At 49.1% G+C, this 23,420-nt stretch overlaps 1 protein-coding gene across 1 annotated transcript in view; it reads left to right on the top strand.

Annotated features, from left to right (window-relative positions):
* The window catches only part of fgd1 (FYVE, RhoGEF and PH domain containing 1), a 67,449-nt gene that overhangs the window by 38,777 nt on the left and 5,252 nt on the right, over positions 1-23,420 (top strand). Inside the window, exons 10-18 of the mRNA XM_056274157.1 lie at positions 4,236-4,382; positions 4,607-4,699; positions 5,501-5,574; positions 9,022-9,052; positions 13,979-14,088; positions 16,261-16,290; positions 17,854-17,980; positions 22,295-22,453; positions 23,069-23,209. Of these exons, the coding sequence (XP_056130132.1) occupies positions 4,236-4,382; positions 4,607-4,699; positions 5,501-5,574; positions 9,022-9,052; positions 13,979-14,088; positions 16,261-16,290; positions 17,854-17,980; positions 22,295-22,453; positions 23,069-23,209 (912 nt within the window). The remainder of the gene's footprint in view (positions 1-4,235; positions 4,383-4,606; positions 4,700-5,500; positions 5,575-9,021; positions 9,053-13,978; positions 14,089-16,260; positions 16,291-17,853; positions 17,981-22,294; positions 22,454-23,068; positions 23,210-23,420) is intronic.

Genomic DNA, 23,420 nt, shown 5'->3' with positions numbered 1-23,420 from the left:
GCAGTGCTCCTCTCTACCATGCAGTCTGTCTGCACCAGCAGCAGTGCTCCTCTCTACCATGCAGTCTGTCTACACCAGCAGCAGTGCTCCTCTCTACCATGCAGTCTGTCTGCACCAGCAGCGGTGCTCCTCTCTACCATGCAGTCTGTCTGCACCAGCAGCAGTGCTCCTCTCTACCATGCAGTCTGTCTGCACCAGCAGCAGTGCTCCTCTCTACCATGCAGTCTGTCTGGACCAGCAGCAGTGCTCCTCTCTACCATGCAGTCTGTCTACACCAGCAGCAGTGCTCCTCTCTACCATGCAGTCTGTCTGCACCAGCAGCAGTGCTCCTCTCTACCATGCAGTCTGTCTGCACCAGCAGCAGTGCTCCTCTCTACCATGCAGTCTGTCTACACCAGCAGCAGTGCTCCTCTCTACCATGCAGTCTGTCTGCACCAGCAGCAGTGCTCCTCTCTACCATGCAGTCTGTCTGCACCAGCAGCAGTGCTCCTCTCTACCATGCAGTCTGTCTGCACCAGCAGCAGTGCTCCTCTCTACCATGCAGTCTGTCTACACCAGCAGCAGTGCTCCTCTCTACCATGCAGTCTGTCTGCACCAGCAGCAGTGCTCCTCTCTACCATGCAGTCTGTCTACACCAGCAGCAGTGCTCCTCTCTACCATGCAGTCTGTCTGCACCAGCAGCAGTGCTCCTCTCTACCAAGCAGTCTGTCTGGACCAGCAGCAGTGCTCCTCTCTACCATGCAGTCTGTCTGCACCAGCAGCAGTGCTCCTCTCTACCATGCAGTCTGTCTGCACCAGCAGCGGTGTTCCTCTCTACCATGCAGTCTGTCTGCACCAGCAGTGCTCCTCTCTACCATGCAGTCTGTCTGCACCAGCAGCAGTGCTCCTCTCTACCATGCAGTCTGTCTGCACCAGTTGCGGTGCTCCTCTCTACCATGCAGTCTGTCTGCACCAGCAGCAGTGCTCCTCTCTACCATGCAGTCTGTCTGCACCAGCAGCAGTGCTCCTCTCTACCATGCAGTCTGTCTGCAGCAGCAGTGCTCCTCTCTACCAAGCAGTCTGTCTGCACCAGCAGTGCTCCTCTCTACCATGCAGTCTGTCTGCACCAGCAGCAGTGCTCCTCTCTACCATGCAGTCTGTCTACACCAGCAGCAGTGCTCCTCTCTACCATGCAGTCTGTCTGCACCAGCAGCGGTGCTCCTCTCTACCATGCAGTCTGTCTGCACCAGCAGCAGTGCTCCTCTCTACCATGCAGTCTGTCTGCACCAGCAGCAGTGCTCCTCTCTACCATGCAGTCTGTCTGCACCATCAGTGCTCCTCTCTACCATGCAGTCTGTCTGCACCAGCAGCAGTGCTCCTCTCTACCATGCAGTCTGTCTACACCAGCAGCAGTGCTCCTCTCTACCATGCAGTCTGTCTGCACCAGCAGCAGTGCTCCTCTCTACCATGCAGTCTGTCTGCACCAGCAGCAGTGCTCCTCTCTACCATGCAGTCTGTCTGCACCAGCAGCAGTGCTCCTCTCTACCATGCAGTCTGTCTGCACCAGCAGCAGTGCTCCTCTCTACCATGCAGTCTGTCTACACCAGCAGCAGTGCTCCTCTCTACCATGCAGTCTGTCTGCACCAGCAGCAGTGCTCCTCTCTACCATGCAGTCTGTCTGCACCAGCAGCAGTGCTCCTCTCTACCATGCAGTCTGTCTACACCAGCAGCAGTGCTCCTCTCTACCATGCAGTCTGTCTGCACCAGCAGCAGTGCTCCTCTCTACCAAGCAGTCTGTCTGGACCAGCAGCAGTGCTCCTCTCTACCATGCAGTCTGTCTGCACCAGCAGCAGTGCTCCTCTCTACCATGCAGTCTGTCTGCACCAGCAGCGGTGTTCCTCTCTACCATGCAGTCTGTCTGCACCAGCAGTGCTCCTCTCTACCATGCAGTCTGTCTGCACCAGCAGCAGTGCTCCTCTCTACCATGCAGTCTGTCTGCACCAGTTGCGGTGCTCCTCTCTACCATGCAGTCTGTCTGCACCAGCAGCAGTGCTCCTCTCTACCATGCAGTCTGTCTGCACCAGCAGCAGTGCTCCTCTCTACCATGCAGTCTGTCTGCAGCAGCAGTGCTCCTCTCTACCAAGCAGTCTGTCTGCACCAGCAGTGCTCCTCTCTACCATGCAGTCTGTCTGCACCAGCAGCAGTGCTCCTCTCTACCATGCAGTCTGTCTGCACCAGCAGCGGTGCTCCTCTCTACCATGCAGTCTGTCTGCACCAGCAGCAGTGCTCCTCTCTACCATGCAGTCTGTCTGCACCAGCAGCAGTGCTCCTCTCTACCATGCAGTCTGTCTGCACCAGTAGCAGTGCTCCTCTCTACCATGCAGTCTGTCTGCACCATCAGTGCTCCTCTCTACCATGCAGTCTGTCTGCACCAGCAGCAGTGCTCCTCTCTACCATGCAGTCTGTCTGCACCAGCAGCAGTGCTCCTCTCTACCATGCAGTCTGTCTGCACCAGTAGCAGTGCTCCTCTCTACCATGCAGTCTGTCTGCACCAGCAGCAGTGCTCCTCTCTACCATGCAGTCTGTCTACACCAGCAGCGGTGCTCCTCTCTACCATGCAGTCTGTCTGCACCAGCAGCAGTGCTCCTCTCTACCATGCAGTCTGTCTGCACCAGCAGCAGTGCTCCTCTCTACCATGCAGTCTGTCTGCACCAGCAGCAGTGCTCCTCTCTACCATGCAGTCTGTCTGCACCAGCAGCAGTGCTCCTCTCTACCATGCAGTCTGTCTGCACCAGTAGCAGTGCTCCTCTCTACCATGCAGTCTGTCTGCACCATCAGTGCTCCTCTCTACCATGCAGTCTGTCTGCACCATCAGTGCTCCTCTCTACCATGCAGTCTGTCTGCACCAGCAGCAGTGCTCCTCTCTACCATGCAGTCTGTCTGCACCAGCAGCAGTGCTCCTCTCTACCATGCAGTCTGTCTGCACCAGCAGCAGTGCTCCTCTCTACCATGCAGTCTGTCTGCACCAGTAGCAGTGCTCCTCTCTACCATGCAGTCTGTCTACACCAGCAGCGGTGCTCCTCTCTACCATGCAGTCTGTCTGCACCAGCAGCAGTGCTCCTCTCTACCATGCAGTCTGTCTGCACCAGCAGCAGTGCTCCTCTCTACCATGCAGTCTGTCTACACCAGCAGCGGTGCTCCTCTCTACCATGCAGTCTGTCTGCACCAGCAGCAGTGCTCCTCTCTACCAAGCAGTCTGTCTACACCAGCAGTGCTCCTCTCTACCATGCAGTCTGTCTGCAGCAGCAGTGCTCCTCTCTACCATGCAGTCTGTCTACACCAGCAGCAGTGCTCCTCTCTACCATGCAGTCTGTCTGCACCATCAGTGCTCCTCTCTACCATGCAGTCTGTCTGCACCATCAGTGCTCCTCTCTACCATGCAGTCTGTCTGCACCAGCAGCAGTGTTCCTCTCTACCATGCAGTCTGTCTGCAGCACCAGCAGTGCTCCTCTCTACCATGCAGTCTGTCTGCACCATCAGCAGTGCTCCTCTCTACCATGCAGTCTGTCTGCACCAGCAGCGGTGCTCCTCTCTACCATGCAGTCTGTCTACACCAGTAGCAGTGCTCCTCTCTACCATGCAGTCTGTCTACACCAGTAGCAGTGCTCCTCTCTACCATGCAGTCTGTCTGCAGCAACTGGATGTGCTGACAGCCTGGGCCAAATACAAACACAAAGTGAAGGAAACCTGTCTTCTATCTTTTATCAAAACATGACTCAACGAATCAGACTGGGGTGAGGATTTAACAATAAGTGGGTTTGGTAGCCCATTTTAATTGGACTGCTCACCGGTGATGAGCAACAAGCAACAAGGAGAGGGCGTGTGTTTCTATGTCACCCGGAGGTAGTGTAAAACCGGCGTGGTCCGGGAGAGGATGTGTACCCCAGATTTACAAATGGGGAGAGAAAGGGGGGAAAATCCGCCCCCCCCCAAAAATAAGAATTGAAACTTTCAAGGCCGGTAAAAACAAAAGCAGCAACTGCTCCACCTTTCACAGAAGATGAAGTGTAGGAGAAGTGACTGTCAGACAAAGTCGTAATACAAATACATCATTTACTCAAGTCTAATACAGCTTCCTGTCAACTCTGGTGCATTCATCTAATGGATAAATAAAGGCTTGGTGAAATTCAGAAAAGCTGTCTGTCTTTTTGTCTGTCTATGTGTCTGTCTGTCTGTCTGTCTGTCCGTCCCTCCAGGAGCGAATGAGGAAGCTGTTGAAGGTTTATGAGTTATTAGGAGGAGAAGAAGACATCGTCAGTCCAACTAATGAGCTCATTAAGGAGGGTCACATCCTCAAACTGTCCAACAAGAACGGCACATCACAGGACCGATACCTCATCCTGGTACTCCACTAATAGCTACTTTAATACTTTGTGTAATAACTAATGTATTAACCATTGTAATATCTACTGTACATGTATTTTAACATCCTCTATCCTCATCCCTCTTCTCTTCTCTTTTCCGTTCTTTTGTGCTTTCCACTCGTGTTTTGATTCATGATTGTTTTGGCCATAAGTCCCAGATCACTAATTGGTCTGTCTCTGTCTGTCTGTCTGTCTGTCTCCAGTTTAACGATAGGCTGCTGTACTGTGTCCCAAAGCTGCGTTTGATTGGTCAGAAGTTTGGCGTGAGGGCTCGCATTGATGTTGATGGGATGGAGGTGAGTCCTGATAGGTCCTTCTGCTGACCAATCACAGCAGAGAAAAACAGTGATGGGACTGTGAATGGGGGGGACTGATTGACAGCTGACACGTCACTGGATCCGTGTTCCTGTCAAGGTGACATTCATTGGGATGCCAGAATCACAACCACAACAATCCCATTCAAAAAGGTTTACTGGGGGGCGTCCGGGTGGTGTAGCGGTCTCCTCTGTTGCCTACCAACACTGGGATCACCGTGTCTGTGGGTGGGAAGCCGGATGTGAGTATGTGTCCTGGTCGCTGCACTAGCGCCTCCACTGGTCAGTCAGGGTGCCTGTTCAGGGGGGGAGGGGGAACTGGGGGGGAATAGCGTGATCCTCCCACGCGCTACGTCCCCCTGGTGAAACTCCTCACTGTCAGGTGAAAACAAGCGGCTGGTGACTCCACATGTATGGAAGGAGGCATGTGGTAGTCTGCAGCCCTCCCCGGATCAGTGGAGGGGGTGGAGCAGCGACCAGGATGGCTCAGAAGAGTGGAGTAATTGGCTGGATACAATTGGGGAGAAAAAGGGGGAACCCCCCCCCCCCAAAAAAAAGAAAAAGCCAACACCTACATAGGAGACTGCTGCAGTAAAACCAGGAGGTTCAGGCTGTGGATTTTAGAGGGTTTTCACTTTTGTTAAGAAGCTTATGGAACAAGAGAACTTTTCTTAATGGAAGGATTTCAGTCTCAGTTTGTGAAATAAGGTATCTTTGTGTCGGACATGTGTAATTAATGTTGTGTGTAATGAAGTTTGTACATTGATGTTGTTTCTCTTCCAGCTGAAGGAGATGAGCAGTGTGCCGAGAACCTTCCTGATCTCTGGAAAACAACGGTCACTGGAACTACAGGCCAGGTAGACAGACAGACAGACAGACTAACTGATAGACAGACACCGTCGTCATCATCATTGGTGATCACTCGAGGTGGAGTACGATGGTTTGCCTGCGGGGGGCCCTTGTTGTGGGTCTTCAAGTGGCTCAAGAGGCCAATTGCGGAACCACAAGCTTTCTTGCAGTGTGGGCGGTGATGTGAGGTGGTGGAAGTGGAATGTGGAAAAGGCTTTCTGGTGGGGACTCTTTCCTTTCTTAGCTGCTGCTTGGCACTGGCAGTCTGTCAGAGATCTTCTTCATGGAATGTGGCTCCTTCATGTACACTCCATGCGGTTCTGTTTTGAGCAAGGTCTTCCCAGTTGGAGCTGTTTATGTGGAATTTTTTGAGGTTGATCCTGATGTTGTCCTTGAAACACTTTTTCTGACCTCCAGGCTCTCATCGGCCATCATTTAGTTCTGAGGTGAGGACCTTTTTGGGAGTCGCGTGTCAGGCATTTGTTTTAGATGGCCTGTCCATCTCAGCTGGTGTTAAATGATGGTGGTGGCAGTGCTGTTGATGCTTTCTACCTCAAGGACACTGACATTAGTGCGTGTCTCTTTCCAACTGATGCGCAAGATTTTTCGCTGACATCTCTGGTGGTAGGACTCCAGGACTCTTAGTATATGCCTACTCTACGTAGTCCAGGTCTCTGCACCATATAAAAGTGAGGGCAAGATGACTGCCTGTAGACCAGTAGCTTTGTCTTTGCAAGCAAGTCAGAGTTTTCAAGACTTTTCTACTGAGCTTTGCAAAAGCCCCACTGGTGCAGCAGATATGATGGAGTACCTCGCTGTCGATGTCTGCCCTTGAAGAGGTGACTTCCAAGGTAGAGGAACTGGTACACATTTTCAAGGCTTACACTGTCAATTGTTATTTTTGGCAGGGGTGCGGAGGAGGACGAGTCTGATAGAGGACCTTTTTTTTTTCTTTATGTATGGCCAAAGCGAGGAGTGTGCACGCCCTGGCACAAGCATCAAGTATGCATTAAATATCTTTTTCTGGTTGGGCGGTGATGGCGTTATCATCTCCATATTGCTGCCCCACAATGATGTGTGGAAGATGTTGGACTTGGCCTTCTCCCCCATTACCCCACTCTTCCGAGTCATCCTGGTCTGGTAAGCTCATATCGGGGTGTCCAGTGTTACTGATCAAGTTGTAAATGCAAACTGTTCTGCTTCAGCCAAACAGCTTTGTTGTTCTGCATCGTTGAGATGGCGTCATAAACCTCCAACAGGCTCAGGGGGTCCCCCATGCCTTCCTTCATGGGACACTGTGGAATTCTGTCAAGGACCTCCTCATCAACCATTATTCTCTGGTTCAGCAGTTGCTCAAAACGTTCTTTCCAGCAGGCCTTCATCTCATCATCCGTTTTCAGGATCTTTTGTCTGTCCTTAGACCAGAGGGAGTTGGATCTATGGTAGGTGGGACCATATACAGCTTTAGTGGCATTGAAGAAACCCCTTGTGTCACCTGCTTCTGCAAGATTTTGACTTTCATAGACTTTCTCTGTCTACCATTTGTTTTTAAGCTCCCTTACCTGGTGTTGGACAAAGGCCTGGGCTCTGGAGTGAGCATCCCTCTTGGCTTGGCAAGTGATGTCCTTCTGCCAGACACAAGAAGGCTGCCGTTTTTTTATTTTTTATTTTGGAAATAAGATGTTTAATTTCCTCATCATTGTCACTGAACCAGTCCTGGTTTCTCTTTGTGTTTAAACCAAGGACTTCTTGGCCGGTGTTCAGGATGGTGGTGTTCAGATCTCAGTGTTGGAGCATGGATGCATCCAGGATGTTTTGCATGTTTTCTCTGTGACAAGGCTGTTGGTGATACTAAGAGCGTGTTCTGTATACCTGGTCAGGAGGAGAACCCCACTGAGGTTGATGTTTTCTACACCCTCTTTCCCAGTAGTGCCTCTCCACGTTCTTTAATCCTGACCAACTCTGCAATCGAAGTCCTCCAGAAGGATGATTTTGTCTTTTGTCTTGGGATGCCTGACAGGATGTTGTCTAGACTGGCATAGAAAGCTTCCTTGACATCTTTTTGTGAGTCCAAAGTGGGAGCATATGCACTCACAACAGCGGCCATCTGTTTGCTGTCCAGCTTTAGCTGAACTGTCATTAGGCGTTTGCTGATGCCCTTGAGCAATTAAGTAAGCTAGGTTAACCATGGTGAAGCCAACCCCCTGTATGCGGGGTTCACCAGCAGGCTTTCCTTTCCAGAAGAAGGTGTATCCTCCCTTTTCCTCCCTCAGTTGTCCTTCATCTGCCACTCTGGTCTCAGATAGGGGTGCAATGTCGATGTTAAACCTCTGTAATGAATGCCCACATTCCAGGATCCAAAATTCATTTTCCTGTGTTTTGGACCGCATAGAGAAGATCTCACTGGACACAATAATCCAGCCAGGAAGTTGGTGAGGCAGACAATTTTTAGGACACCTTTTCCAGCCCCCTCCCCTAGTGGAGTGAGCAGTGTGGAATCTGAAAAGGGTGCTCAGTCGTGAGTGAAGGTGCCGAAGGATTCTCCTGCCTCAATCTGAGAGTCCAGCAAGTCGACTTCACCCACCGCCTGTGTTCCAGTATGTGACTAGGAGCCGCCAGACTTCTTGGTCCTGCTCCCATCGGCACTTACTGATTGCCACAGGGCTTGAGATTGGGGTGTGCAGTATGTGTTATCCCCTACTGGTGGAGGCCCCACCTTAAAAGAAGTCACACACAGGCATCCACCAGTAGGGGATAACACATACTGCACACCCTGCACACCCCAATCACCAGACTGGCTGTGCACTGACAGTCACCACATGGTCCTTGACACAGGCAGACCTGTAAGCAGAGGCATGGACTCCATTACAGTTGGAGGTCCCCCCCTGCTGCAGCCCTCCTCCACCTTAACAGCTGTTGAAGTCATCTGCCCGTTTGCTGGACACCATCCTCCGCCAGCTCCACTGTTGAGGTCTTTATTGAGTCGTGATTTGTGTGGTACCTCCCCCTCAACTTTACCACCAAGGGTGACCCTCCTGGTAGGGTAGGGTCACCCTACCAGGAGGGTCACCCTACCAGGAGGGTCACCCTACCAGGAGCAAAACTCCAGACGGCCTCGCTCTTGTCTTCTTTAGTACATACAAGCATCTCCACCACGTCGAGGTGGCGACTCCGGAGAAGTGGAAGACAAACACACACACGCACACATGCACACACACACACACACACACACACACACACAGACAAAGACAGACTGATAGTTTTTTAGTTTTCTTGTTAAACCTATTAGTTTTCTTGTTAAACCTATTAGTTTTCTTGTTAAACCTATTAGTTTTCTTGTTAAACCTATTAGTTTTCTTGTTAAACCCATTAGTTTTCTTGTTAAACCTATTAGTTTTCTTGTTAAACCTATTAGTTTTCTTGTTAAACCTATTAGTTTTCTGTTTTTTCCACAGGACAGAGGAGGAGAAGAGGGAGTGGATCCAGGTACACACACACACACACACACACACACACACACACACACACACACACACACACACACACACACACATGTGCAGATGAAATACTATCAGTCAATCAAATCCAAAGCCACAGTTGAGGGCTAACTTAAAAGAAAACTTAGCTAAACTAAGACTAGACTTCTAGACTAAGACTAGACTACTACACTAAGACTAGACTACTAGACTAAGACTAGACTTCTAGACTAAGACTATACTACTAGACTAAGACTAGACTAGAGTACTACACTAAGACTAGACTTCTAGACTAAGACTATACTACTAGACTAAGACTAGACTAGAGTACTACACTAAGACTAGAGTACTACACTAAGACTAGACTTCTAGACTAAGACTATACTACTAGACTAAGACTAGACTAGAGTACTACACTAAGACTAGAGTACTACACTAAGACTAGACTTCTAGACTACTAAACTAAGACTAGACTACTAGACTAAGACTAGACTAGACTACTAGACTAAGACGAGTACTTGACTAAGACTAGAGTACTGGACTAAGACTAGGCTACTAGACTAAGACTAGACTAGAGTACTGGACTAACCTGCCCTCACACTGAGACTGAGACCCTCCCTGGGAGGATGTATTGAAACTGATGTGTGAAGCGATATGGCGACATGAGAATAAGTAAACTTTCACTCTCAACATGAAGGAAGTACACAATCAGTCTCTGATGTCAGTTTGAAGAATCTTCCAGAAAAAAAACGAGGTTGGTGAGAAAGCCTGCTAGGTTTCATTTTTAACTTTGGTAAGCGAGAGGAGGTTTGTGTTTATATCAGCAGGGTGATGAATCATCTGGAGGGTTTTGGTGTTTGTATGTCACAGGCCAGAGAAAAAGATTTACAGTAATCTAGTCTGGATGAAACCACCACGAGTCCCAGAAGGTGGATCAGTTCATCTGGACACAGATACCTTTCATCATCATCTAAGTGACTCTTCAGTCCCACCTGACTGCAGGTACCCCACCCTTATAAACAGTACAGTGACTGCAGGTACCCCACCCTTATAAACAATACAGTGACTGCAGGTACCCCACCCTTATAAACAGTACAGTGACTGCAGGTACCCCACCCTTTTAAACAATACAGTGACTGCAGGTACCCCACCCTTATAAACAATACAGTGGCTGCAGGTACCCCACCCTTATAAACAGTACAGTGACTGCAGGTACCCCACCCTTATAAACAATACAGTGACTGCAGGTACCCCACCCCTCTAAACAATACAGTGACTGCAGGTACCCCACCCCTCTAAACAATACAGTGACTGCAGGTACCCCACCCTTATAAACAGTACAGTGACTGCAGGTACCCCACCCTTATAAACAGTACAGTGACTGCAGGTACCCCACCCTTATAAACAGTACAGTGACTGCAGGTACCCCACCCTTATAAACAGTACAGTGACTGCAGGTACCCCACCCTTATAAACAATACAGTGACTGCAGGTACCCCACCCTTATAAACAATACAGTGACTGCAGGTACCCCACCCTTATAAACAGTACAGTGACTGCAGGTACCCCACCCTTTTAAACAATACAGTGACTGCAGGTACCCCACCCTTATAAACAGTACAGTGACTGCAGGTACCCCACCCTTATAAACAATACAGTGACTGCAGGTACCCCACCCCTCTAAACAATACAGTGACTGCAGGTACCCCACCCTTATAAACAGTACAGTGACTGCAGGTACCCCACCCTTATAAACAGTACAGTGACTGCAGGTACCCCACCCTTATAAACAGTACAGTGACTGCAGGTACCCCACCCTTATAAACAATACAGTGACTGCAGGTACCCCACCCTTATAAACAATGCAGTGACTGCAGGTACCCCACCCTTATAAACAATACAGTGACTGTAGGTACCCCACCCTTATAAACAATGCAGTGACTGCAGGTACCCCCACCCTTATAAACAATACAGTGACTGCAGGTACCCCACCCTTATAAACAATACAGTGGCTGCAGGTGTCCCACCCTTATAAACAATACAGTGACTGCAGGTACCCCACCCTTATAAACAATACAGTGACTGCAGGTACCCCACCCTTATAAACAATACAGTGACTGCAGGTACCCCACCCTTTTAAACAATACAGTGACTGCAGGTACCCCACCCTTATAAACAGTACAGTGACTGCAGGTACCCCACCCTTATAAACAATGCAGTGACTGCAGGTACCCCACCCTTATAAACAATACAGTGACTGTAGGTACCCCACCCTTATAAACAATACAGTGGCTGCAGGTGTCCCCACCCTTATAAACAATACAGTGACTGCAGGTACCCCACCCTTATAAACAATACAGTGACTGCAGGTACCCCACCCTTATAAACAATACAGTGACTGCAGGTACCCCACCCTTATAAACAATACAGTGACTGCAGGTACCCCACCCTTATAAACAATACAGTGACTGCAGGTGTCCCCACCCTTATAAACAATACAGTGACTGTAGGTACCCCACCCTTATAAACAATACAGTGACTGCAGGTACCCCACCCTTATAAACAATACAGTGGCTGCAGGTGTCCCCACCCTTATAAACAATACAGTGACTGCAGGTACCCCACCCTTATAAACAATACAGTGACTGCAGGTACCCCACCCTTATAAACAATACAGTGACTGCAGGTACCCCAACCCTTATAAACAATACAGTGACTGCAGGTACCCCACCCTTATAAACAATACAGTGACTGCAGGTACCCCACCCTTATAAACAATACAGTGACTGCAGGTACCCCACCCTTATAAACAATACAGTGACTGCAGGTCCCCCACCCTTATAAACAATACAGTGACTGCAGGTCCCCCACCCTTATAAACAATACAGTGACTGCAGGTACCCCACCCTTATAAACAATACAGTGACTGCAGGTACCCCACCCTTATAAACAATACAGTGACTGCAGGTACCCCACCCTTATAATCAATACAGTGACTGCAGGTCCCCCACCCTTATAAACAATACAGTGACTGCAGGTACCCCACCCTTATAAACAATACAGTGACTGCAGGTACCCCACCCTTATAAACAATACAGTGACTGCAGGTACCCCACCCCTCTAAACAATACAGTGACTGCAGGTACCCCACCCTTATAAACAATACAGTGACTGCAGGTACCCCACCCTTATAAACAATACAGTGACTGCAGGTACCCCACCCTTATAAACAATACAGTGGCTGTAGGTACCCCCACCCTTATAAACAATGCAGTGACTGCAGGTCCCCCACCCTTATAAACAATACAGTGACTGCAGGTCCCCCACCCTTATAAACAATACAGTGACTACAGGTCCCCCACCCTTATAAACAATACAGTGGCATAACGACCCGAACCAACCACTTAGATGATGATGAAACATGTCTGTCAGTAAACGTTGTCTGCAGATGAACTGATTCCCCTTTTCTGATTTCTTCACCTGGTTTGTTGAGCATCAAGACACTTGAATAAAGGTCTCAGCATCACATTTTAGCAGTTTCAAAGCACTAAAATAAGTCTGATGAAAAGCATCACCAACATTTATAGTGTCTGGGTGGCGTGGCGGTCTATTCCGCTGCCTACCGACATGGAGATCACGATTCGAATCCCCATGTTACCTCCAGCTTGGTCGGGCGTCCCTACAGACACAATTGGCCGTGTCTGCGGGTGGGAAACTGGATGTGGGTATGTTTCCTGGTCGCTGCACTAGCGCCTCCTCTGGTCAGTCGTGGCACCTGTTCCGGGGGGAGGGGGAACTGCGGGGATAGCGTGATCCTCCCACGCGCTACGTCCCCCTGGTGAAACTCCTCACTGTCAGGTGAAAACAAGCGGCTGGTGACTCCACATGTATGGGAGGAGACATGTGGTGGTCTGCAGCCTCCCCGGATCAGCAGAGGGGGTGGAGCAGAGACCGGGACGGCTCGGAGGAGTGGGGTAATTGGCTGGATAAAATTGGAAGGGAAAAGGGGGAAATCCAAAAAAGAAAGAAGAAGCATCACCAACATTTTATCCTGCATATGAGTCGTCACCTCCACAGTATGGATCAGCAGGCCACTCACCCAACTGCCAAACGTCAAGGTTCACTTCTGAATCCGATCCCTTTGTGTGACTGGTCAGCAACCACGTCTCATCTTTTTCAGTACAAATTCAGCAGCAGATGGGCTGTCCCTCCATTTCCTCCCTCACCTACTCCGTCCGTTAGCCAAACAAATCCCACGTCCTGGGCTGTACACAGGCAGCAGCATGACAGGGGGGTTTTTTCTTACATTTGTTTCTGATTTTTCCCTTTTTCTCCCAATTTAGCGGCCAATCGATCCCTATTTTATTTCAAACTCCCACCCTCGTACTGCATGCGTTCGCCGACTGCATCTCTCTGACCGGCGGTCTGGAAGGAGTCGCCTTGTCACGAGGGTGGGGAGGCGACTCGTCGCCTCCCCACCCTCGTGACAAGGCGACTCCAGGCCGAACCACTGCTTTTCCCACACACACACACACACACAGAGACGCATTCATGTAATGAACACAAGCCGACTCCGCCCCCTCCCAAAGACGGCGCTGCCAATTACTGCTGCTTCATCGGGTCCGGCCATAGTCGGATCTGACGAGACCGGGGCGCGAACCCCGGTCCCCCAGTGGGACACTGCATCGACACAAAGCCGACGCCTAGACCGCCACACCACCGCGGACCGCAGAATGACCGGTTTATTTGTGAGGGACTTGAACCGAGGCATGAAAACAGGTGTTTGTGTGTTGACTGGTATTACTCGGGTGAGACGTGAGGAGTTTCAGCTGCTGATAATGTGTGCTGATAACAAGAGGGTCGCGTCACCTGAGGCGGAAAACCTCCTGCTGTCGTCCAGAAACTAAACTTGTTTGGTGTGGACCGATGTTTCCAGGCCATCCAGACCACCATCCAGAGACACGAGCAGACTGTGGAGAGTTTCAGACATCTGAGCTGCTCAGTACGAGATGACGAGTCTACACCTCCTCACTCCCCGGTAACACACACACACACACACACACACACACACACATTATTGGCAGTTACTCGGGGTTGAATGTTATGGTCCTCCTACGGGGTCTTGACGTGGGTCTTTCTGTGGGTCTTGACGTGGCTGAAGAGGCCAACCTGAGAACCACAGACTGTGCTGCAGTGTGGGCATTGAAAAGTAGTGTTGGTGCTGGAAGGTGGGTGGGTCCTGTTGGTCGTAAGTCTCTGCTGTCCCTACTGCCGCTTGCCTTGAGGGGCCTGTCGGACAGGGTCTCCATGTAGTGTGGCTCCCTCAAGAACACTGCTCCTCCAAGTATTGTTGTGTTTGGGGTTTTTTTTAGATTTCCCCCCTTTTTCTCCCCAATGGTACCCGGCCAGTTGCCCCACTCCCCGAGCCGTCCCGGTCTCTGCTCCACCCCCTCTGCTGATCCGGGGAGGGCTGCAGACTACCACATGCCTCCTCCCATACATGTGGAGTCACCAGCCGCTTCTTTTCCCCTGACAGTGAGGAGTTTCACCAGGGGGGCGTAGCGTGTGGGAGGATCACACTATTCCCCCCAGTTCCCCCACCCCCCGAACAGGCGCCCCGACCGACCAGAGGAGGCGCTAGTGCAGCGACCAGGACACATACCCACATCCGGCTTCCCACCTGCAGATACGGCCAGTTGTGTCTGTAGGGACGCCCGACCAAGCCGGAGATAAAACAGGGATTCGAACCGGAGATCCCCGTGTTGGTAGGCAACGGAATAGACCACTATGCTACCTGGACGCCCCCCTCCAAGTGTTTCTGCCCTGTGCCAAATCCCCCCCAGATGTTGGAGTTGATTTGGAGCTTTTTGTGGTTGGCTGTCATGTTGTCCATGTAGCGCTTTTTCTGTCCTCCAGGTGGCCGCTGGCCTGCATAAAGCTGGGAGTAAAGGATCTTCTTTGGGAGACATAAATCAGGCTTTCCAGCGACATTGCTAGTCCATGTCTCTAGTGTCTGTGTCTGGTGTTAAGGTTCCAGAGCTCTAGGATGCCTAGTGTAGGTGGTCCAGGCCTCCGCCTTATACAGCCGTGGGGAAAGAACAGCTGCTTTGTAAACTAGCAGCTTGGTCTTCACCTGGATGTCCTGGTCTTCAGACACTTCTCCTTTGTTTAGCAAAGGCTCCCTGGCATGGTGATGTATTTCATTATCAATATCGGCTGTGGAGGAGACAAAGCTGCGAAGGGGAAGTCATCCTCATTTTTGAGGCTAGTTGTTGTGGTTTCACCGCCCCGAGCTGCCTCCCTGGCACGTTCGAGCCACTCCTCCAGCTCGGACATCCGAGTGCTGGGTTCGCACTCTGAGGAGATGAACGCTGCGCTGCACCAGGTGTTGGCCATCATCCATCAGAACGCTGCGCTGCACCAGGTGTTGGCCATCATCCATCAGAACGCTGTGCTGCACCAGGTGTTGGCCATCATCCATCAGAACGCTGTGCTGCACCAGGTGTTGGCCATCATCCATCAGAACGCTGTGCTGCACCAGGTGTTGGCCATCATCCATCAGAACGCTGCGCTGCACCAGGTGTTGGCCATCATCCATCAGAGCGCTGTGCTGCACCAGGTGTTGGCCATCATCCATCAGAACGCTGCGCTGCACCAGGTGTTGGCCATCATCCATCAGAACGCTGCGCTGCACCAGGTGTTGGCCATCATCCATCAGAACGCTGTGCTGCACCAGGTGTTGGCCATCATCCATCAGAACGCTGCGCTGCACCAGGTGTTGGCTATCATCCATCAGGTGCACCTGCAGCCATCAGGCAGCCCTCTACCAGAAGCCTCCCAGAACGCCTCTCTGCGCTTCGACGTACTGAACCCTGCGACCCTCCCTCCACGACTTCCACGGCTCCCCGCGTCTCCCTCGCTCCTCGTCCCCAGCGACCATCACGTTTTCCCCGGACTCCCCTCCAGCGATCTCCCGCTGCGTCTCTCTCCCTGGACCCCTCCCTTCAGGCTTGACTTTCTGGATCACGGACTCGGACTGCCTAGGACACCCCTCGCTCAACGGATTTGGACTTTGGTAGCCAGCTCATGCACATCGTCACCACACCCCCACCTGAGTTTCCCCTGTTAGTATTCTGGGGCAGTTTTGTTTATTTTCCTGCATTAAAGTCGCCTTCGGGTTTCTCGGTGCTCTGTGTTCGTCTGACGTTGGGTTTCGCTCCACTGGCCTCTGGTCTTCATTCCTGAGTCGTAACACTAGTGTTGTCAGTGCATATTGTTGGTGCAGGTGTAGAACAGTGCGGTGGTATCTGATGAAGAACTTGTGTCTTCATGATGTTCTCAGCCAGTCTGAGTAGCTTGTATTTCTTCGCAAATGCAACAAGTAAGCAGGGCAGATCTTATGAGCGAAGACAGCATTGTCATCCGCATACTGGAACTCCATGATGGACATGGTGGAAGGAAACCTTCGTCTTGGCTTTGAAGCTGTTTAGGTTGACGAGCCTGCCGTCTGTTCTGTACAGTATATTGATACCAGGCGGCAGGTTTTGGTTGATGAAATGGAGGATAGCTGGGATGAAGATGACAAACAGGATGGGAGCAATGATACCTCCCTGTTTTGAAAAACATTTTTTTTTAAAACCTGTTCCGTCACAGGCTTGACATGCAACACTGGGGGTTTGCACGCCAATGTGTCCTAGACGGTGATTGCCTCAGTCACTCATCTACGTGACCTCTTCAGTCTCAGCTGACTGTAGGTATCACCACCCTTACAAGCAGTTGCATAACGACCGAAACCAACGGTTGGTTTCATAGAACGCTGGTTTGAACGGGAGTCAGAGAGGCCATCTATGCGAAGAGGGAATGACCATCCCTGAACCAGGAAGGGGGGGTGGGGGGTGGGGAGCTGTCACTATCTTACAATGCTGTGATTGCAACTATTCCCCAATCCTCTGTGAATAGTACACATGACCACTGTAACTCTAGTTGGTGGTCATGCTGATTAGCATATGAAACCAATCGTTGGTATCGGTCGTTATGCCACTGTATTGTTTATAAGGGTGGGGTACCAGCAGTCACTGTGTTGTTTATAAGGGTGGGGTACCAGCAGTCACTGTGTTGTTTATAAGGGTGGGGTACCTGCAGTCAGGTGAGACTGAAGAGGTCACTTACGCCCCTTTTCCACTGCATGGCACCAGCTTGACTCAACTCAACTCTACTCGCTTTTTTTGGTTTTCCATTAGGCAGAAGTTAGGGACAGTACCTGGTACCAGGTACTTTTTTTTGGTACCACCTCCGTTGAGGTTCCAAGTGAGCTGAGCCGATACTAAAAGGTGACATGAAAATACCGCTATAAATAAATAAATAAAATAAAATATAGATATAAATATATGTATATTTATTTATTTATATTTATTTAAATATAAATAAAATCTTAAAAAAAAACTAATCAACACGCCCACAGATGACCAGCGGGGTTTCGCGGTCAGGGGGTACTATCTATCTGCAGTGGAAAATCACATCCCAACAAGTAAAGCGAGTAGAGTTGAATGCAGTAGAGTCAAGTTGAGCCGGTACCATGCAGTGGAAAAGGGGCATTAGATGAGTGATGAATGATTGCTCTCAGTAAACGTTGTGTCCAGATGACCTGATTCAACTTCCTGTGAACTCTTTAGACTCTTTTAGAGTCACTATGACTCAAACATTTCTGATTTACCTTTTCTGGTGTCAAATTCCATCACTGATCTGATGAATGATAATGTTCGTATATGATGACCATTTGTCCGTCTGTTTGTTTATATGTCTGTTTCAGAGTTGCGTAGAATTGGGGAAACGTGCTCCGACTCCCATCAGAGAGAAGGAGGTGACTCTGTGTATGAAATGTCAGGAGCCGTTCAACTCCATCACCAAGAGACGACACCACTGTAAAGCCTGCGGACACGTATGTAGAAATTAATATGTAATAATGGGGGTTATAATACAGTTCTAACTACAGTCCACTACTACTACTACTACTACCACTACTACTAATACATTTGGCTGCTCCCGTTAGGGGGCGCCACAGCGGATCATCCATTTCCATCTCTTCCTGTCCGCTGCATCTTCCTCTGTCACACCAGCCACCTGTATATCCTCCCACACCAAATCCATAAACCTCCTCTTTGGCCTTCCTCTTCTCCTCTTCCCTGGCAGCTCCATATTCAGCATCCTTCTCCCAGTATACCCAGCATCTCTCCTCCACACATGTCCAAACCATCTCAATCTTGTCTCTCTTGCTTTGTCTCCAAATCGTCCAACCTGAGCTGTCCCTCTAATATAATCCTTCCTAATCCTGTCCTTCTTCATCACTCCCAGTGAAAATGTTATCATCTTCATCTCTGCCACCTCCAGCTCCACCTCCTGTCTTTTCATCAGTGCCACTGTCTCCAAACCATACAACATAGCTGGTCTCACTACCATCTTGTAAACCTTCCCTTTAACTCTCGCTGGTACCCTTCTGTCACACATCACTCCTGACACACTTCTCCACCCACTCCACCCTGCCTGCACCATCTTCTTCACCTCTCTCCTGCGCTCCCCGTTACTTTGGACAGTTGACCCCAAGTATTTAAACTCATCCACCTTCGTCACCTCCACTCCTTGCATCCTCACCATTCCACTGTCCTCCCTCTCATTCACTCATAGGTATTCCGTCTTGCTCCTACTGACTTTCACTCCTCTTCTCTCCAGTGCATACCTCCACCTCTCCAGGCTCTGCTCCACCTGCTCCCTACTCTCACGACAGATCACAATGTCATTCGCAAACACCATCATCCACAGAGACTCCTGCCTGATCGTGTCCGTCAACCTGTCCATCACCATTGCAAACAAGAAAGGGCTCAGAGCCGATCCTTGGTGTAATCCCACCTCCACCTTGAACCCATCTGTCATTCCAACCACACACCTCACCACTGTCACACTTCCCTCAAACATATCCTGCACCACTCCTACATACTTCTCTGCAACTCCCCACTTCCTCATACAATACCACACCTCCTCTCTCGGCACACTCTCCTCGCTTGTCAGCACATTTCCATCTCTATCCTTCATCACCCAAACCTGCTGCACATCCTTCCCAGCTCGGTCCCTCTGTCTAGCCAGTCGGTACAAGTCCTTTTCTCCTTCCTTAGTGTCTAACCTGTCATACAACTCACCATACACCTTTCCCTGTGCCTTCACCACCTCTCTCTTCACTTTACGCTGCGTCTCCTTGTACTCCTGTCTACTTTCTTCATCTGTCTGACAATCCCACTTCTTCTTTGCCAACCTCTTCCTCTGTATACTTTGCTGTACTTCCTCATTTCACCACCAAGTTCAGTTCTGACTAACAGTTCTAACTACAGTGATACAGTAATAATACAGTTATGATACAGTTACAGCAGGCTGAGGAACCAGTATATTAGAGGAACAGCTCAGGTTGGACGGTTTGGAGACAAAGCAAGAGAGACAAGATTGAGATGGTTTGGACTTGTGTGGAGGAGAGATGCTGGGTATATTGGGAGAAGGATGCTGAATATGGAGCTGCCAGGGAAGAGGAGAAGAGGAAGGCCAAAGAGGAGGTTTATGGAGGTGGTGAGGGAGGACATGCAGGTGGCTGGTGTGACAGAGATGGAAACAGACGATCCACTGTGGCGCCCCCTAACGGGAGCAGCCAGAAGAAGAAGAATACAGTAATAACAATTAAAACCTGTAGACAGCTATGTGGAACGAGATGTTCAGTAATGGTTTATAATAGAGATATAAGTATTAAAACCTGGAGACGTGTTGTCATGTTTTACTGCTTTACGTTGTTCTGATGCTGATAACTATTGACTTATTAAGATGGCTAGGTAATAAAGATGCTCAAACTATCAGAGGAAGGTTGTGTTACGGGATTTTAAGAGCTTTATCGCTCTAAAAAATAACTTGTATCCATGGTAACTATTCATCCACCAGGCCATTGTAGCTTCTGCATCCCATAACACACCAGTGCCTGTCCCCATTTAGACGCCGAATGTCAAGTCAAGTGTATCTGTATAGCCCAAATTCACAAGGTGGTCCCTACGGGCTTTACACACAGTGTGGTGTACAGCAGCGTACCACACCCTCTAGCCTTGGACTCGAAACCCGAACGAGGAAAAACGCCACGAGAAAAACCTTATCAGGAAGAAAAAAGAAAAAAAAACCCGGGAGAAACCTCAGGAAGAACCGAGGAGGGAGGCTCTTGTGGGACGGACAGACATGCAAGAGGGTCAGTTGCTCAGAATCCACTAAAATACCAGAATCCTAATGTACCACCCTAGACTACACAGAGAGCGTTAGTGTCGCATACTTGCTGTTAAAGGGGCTGTGTGGAAGAATTGTAGTTTTGTCCGTTAGTGTTGGGAGAGAGCTCCTCCTCTGCTGCCCTCCCTGAGCTTTCTTCCTGGGTTCTCTCCCTGTGAAAGGGTTTTGTAGGGAGGTGTTCCTTATCTGATGCGAGGGTCTGAGGACAGGATGTGGTGTTGCTCAGGGTTCCTACGCAGTATGGACAAGGATGGAATTTGATTTTAATAATTTCCAGGTGTAGTTAAGAATGGAAAAAAGAAAAGAGAGTATGGACAATAAATACTTGTGTTTCCAGACTATTGCCGCTATTCTATTTTCTAAAATTCCGAATATCTAAAAATGAACTGATCACACAGGCAGAGTGTTTGCCGTGGTGTTTGGAGCAGGCAGCCAGGGCAGCCAGCATGTTTACCGCCGTGTGAGAGGGCCACAGCGAGCCTGATGTCGTCGAAAACAAGGCAGGAGGTGTGGCGTGCCACTGAACGCCACACCGCACTCCTGCGCGGAGCTGCGTCTATGCCTGTACGCCACAGCCTGCAAAACCGCCCCGCCCCAAGTGCCTCATCACTGCACCAACAACCGACGTTAGCCACCAACCTGGTTTAAAAGAACATTTGGCAATATCTTTGAACTGCATATATACTGTACACATGTACTGTATATACTGTATATACTGTACATATACACTATATATACACTGTATATACTGTGCATATGGACTGTACATATACACTGGACATATATACTGTACATGTATACTGTATATTATTTACATATACACTAATATATACTATATACTGTACATATACACTGCTCATATATACTGTACATATATACTATATATACCGTATATATACACTGTATACGCTGTATGTATGGACTACATATACACTGTACGTATATAGTGTACATATATACTATATATACTGTGTATATATACTGTATATACTGTATGTATGGACTACATATAGACTGTACATATACACTACGTATATAGTGTACATATATACTATATATACTGTACATGTATACTGTATGTTCTATACATATACACTGTACATATATGTGTACTGTTCATATATACTGTACATAGCATCACACATAACCAAGCACCAAGCTTGTGTGAAGATTTAGGAGTTATGCAGTGATGTGGTTCACAGAAAAGTAAACGGACCATCTTCTCTGCGTGGTGAGGAAACCATACGGCTGCCTGCATCATCGTTTCCATGGACACCGTGAATAAAGAAGGCTGCACAGACGCCGTGAAAATTAAACTTTTTACTTTTTTCAACCCATTTTCAGTTCTTATTCATAAAAGAGACTAAAAAATATGGGGGAACAATAATGCAATATAATTTATTCAGTAAGTTAAGGGGAAATAATACGAGTACGGGGAGCACCGGTCAGGCTACGCCCTCTTTGGGCAGATGGCTGAGCGTGGAACTTCGGCCAGCTTGCTGCGTGGGGGTGTGGACTGAACGGCCACAGTGGGTAAAGGCAAGTCTTCCCAGGGCTGGCTCGACAATCCCAAATGTAAAGCCTGGCTGGCTGAGTCTGGAGACTTGAGTCTGGAGAAGTATGGAATTTTGAAAGAGAACATGTGTAGGAACCCTGGTCGCTGTGAAGCCCCTGAGGCAAACTTGTAATGTTGGGCCAGACAAATAAAACGGACTAGTATGACCTCCTAGTGTGAGGAGGAGCTGAATGGCCCAGCTTCTGGGGAACAGGAAGTCGTCAGAATAAACAGAGGAGAATAGAAGCGGTGGAACAGAAGATAATAAAGCAGCACACAGATGGACAGATCACAATAGAAGTTCATAGAATAATGATCAAGGGCTTGATGAGTTTTCCATGAGTGACTGACTACAAACTGACTGACCTGTGATCATGTGACTGCTGTCTGCTCCAGGTGGTTTGTGGGAAATGCTCCGAGTTCCGTGCACGTCTGTCATATGACAACAACCGAGCCAATCGTGTGTGTGTCGACTGCTACACTGCCCTGGTGGGAGTCCCGCCCTCGCCCGCTGCCCTGACCAATCACACGCAGAGGAGGCGCTCCATCCTGGAGGTTCTTCTTCTTCTTCTTCTTCTTCTTCTTCTCTTCTCTCTCGCAGCTTTTCCATTTTAAAGATGGAATGAAAATACACGTGATCCGTTTTGCTGCTGTGTGACGGCGGACAGATGTGTGACACATGTTGACTCTTTATTCCTGCTGCCCTTCAACCCATTTTTCAGTCATTATTTAAAAAACAACATTTTGATGAATCCTGTTACCTTACAGCTAGACTCCTTTTCAGTTGGTTTGATTCTCTTTCTCACATTTTTATTGAAATTTAACACACACAAAATAATAATTAAATAATCAGGAGCTGAGTTCTGTCTTCTGCTTGATATCTGTAGTTCACATCCACCACAGAAAAAACATCCGCCCTCACAAACCGGCTCTTTCTGTGTATGTAAGTGAATGTTTTTTGTGTCATGAGACTCTGCTCTCTCTCTCTCTCTCTCTCTCTCTCTCTCTCTCTCTCTCTCTCTCTCTCTGTCTCTGTCTCTCTCTCTCTCTCTCTCTCTCTCTCTCTCTCTCTCTCTCTCTCTCTCTCTCTCTCTCTCTGTCTCTCTCTGTCTCTCTCTCTCTCTCTCTCTCTCTCTCTCTCTCTGTCTCTCTCTCTCTCTCTGCTGATAGAAACAGGCCTCCCTGGCAGCAGAGAACAGTGTGATGTGTAGTTTTTTGTACCATATGGAAAAAGGACGTGGCTGGCAGAAGGCCTGGTTCATTATTCCTGAAAACGAACCCCTGGTACTCTACGTCTACGGTGCTCCACAGGTCAGCTACACCTCCCCGTACACCTTCCCATACACCTCCCCATACACATCCCCATACACTTCACCATACACCTCCCCATTCCCCATACACCTCCCTGTACACTTACTCATAACGAGAATAATAAGAATGACAGGAACACAATAGTGCAATGGTGCAGAGTGCAAAGATGCTGGAATAAATGTTTTAACAGGTTACTTTATATACATAAGGT

Source organism: Lampris incognitus, chromosome 2, assembly GCF_029633865.1.
Source record: "Lampris incognitus isolate fLamInc1 chromosome 2, fLamInc1.hap2, whole genome shotgun sequence".
NCBI classification, from domain to species: Eukaryota; Metazoa; Chordata; class Actinopteri; order Lampriformes; family Lampridae; genus Lampris; species Lampris incognitus.
This window is presented reverse-complemented; position numbering and strand designations above follow the sequence as displayed.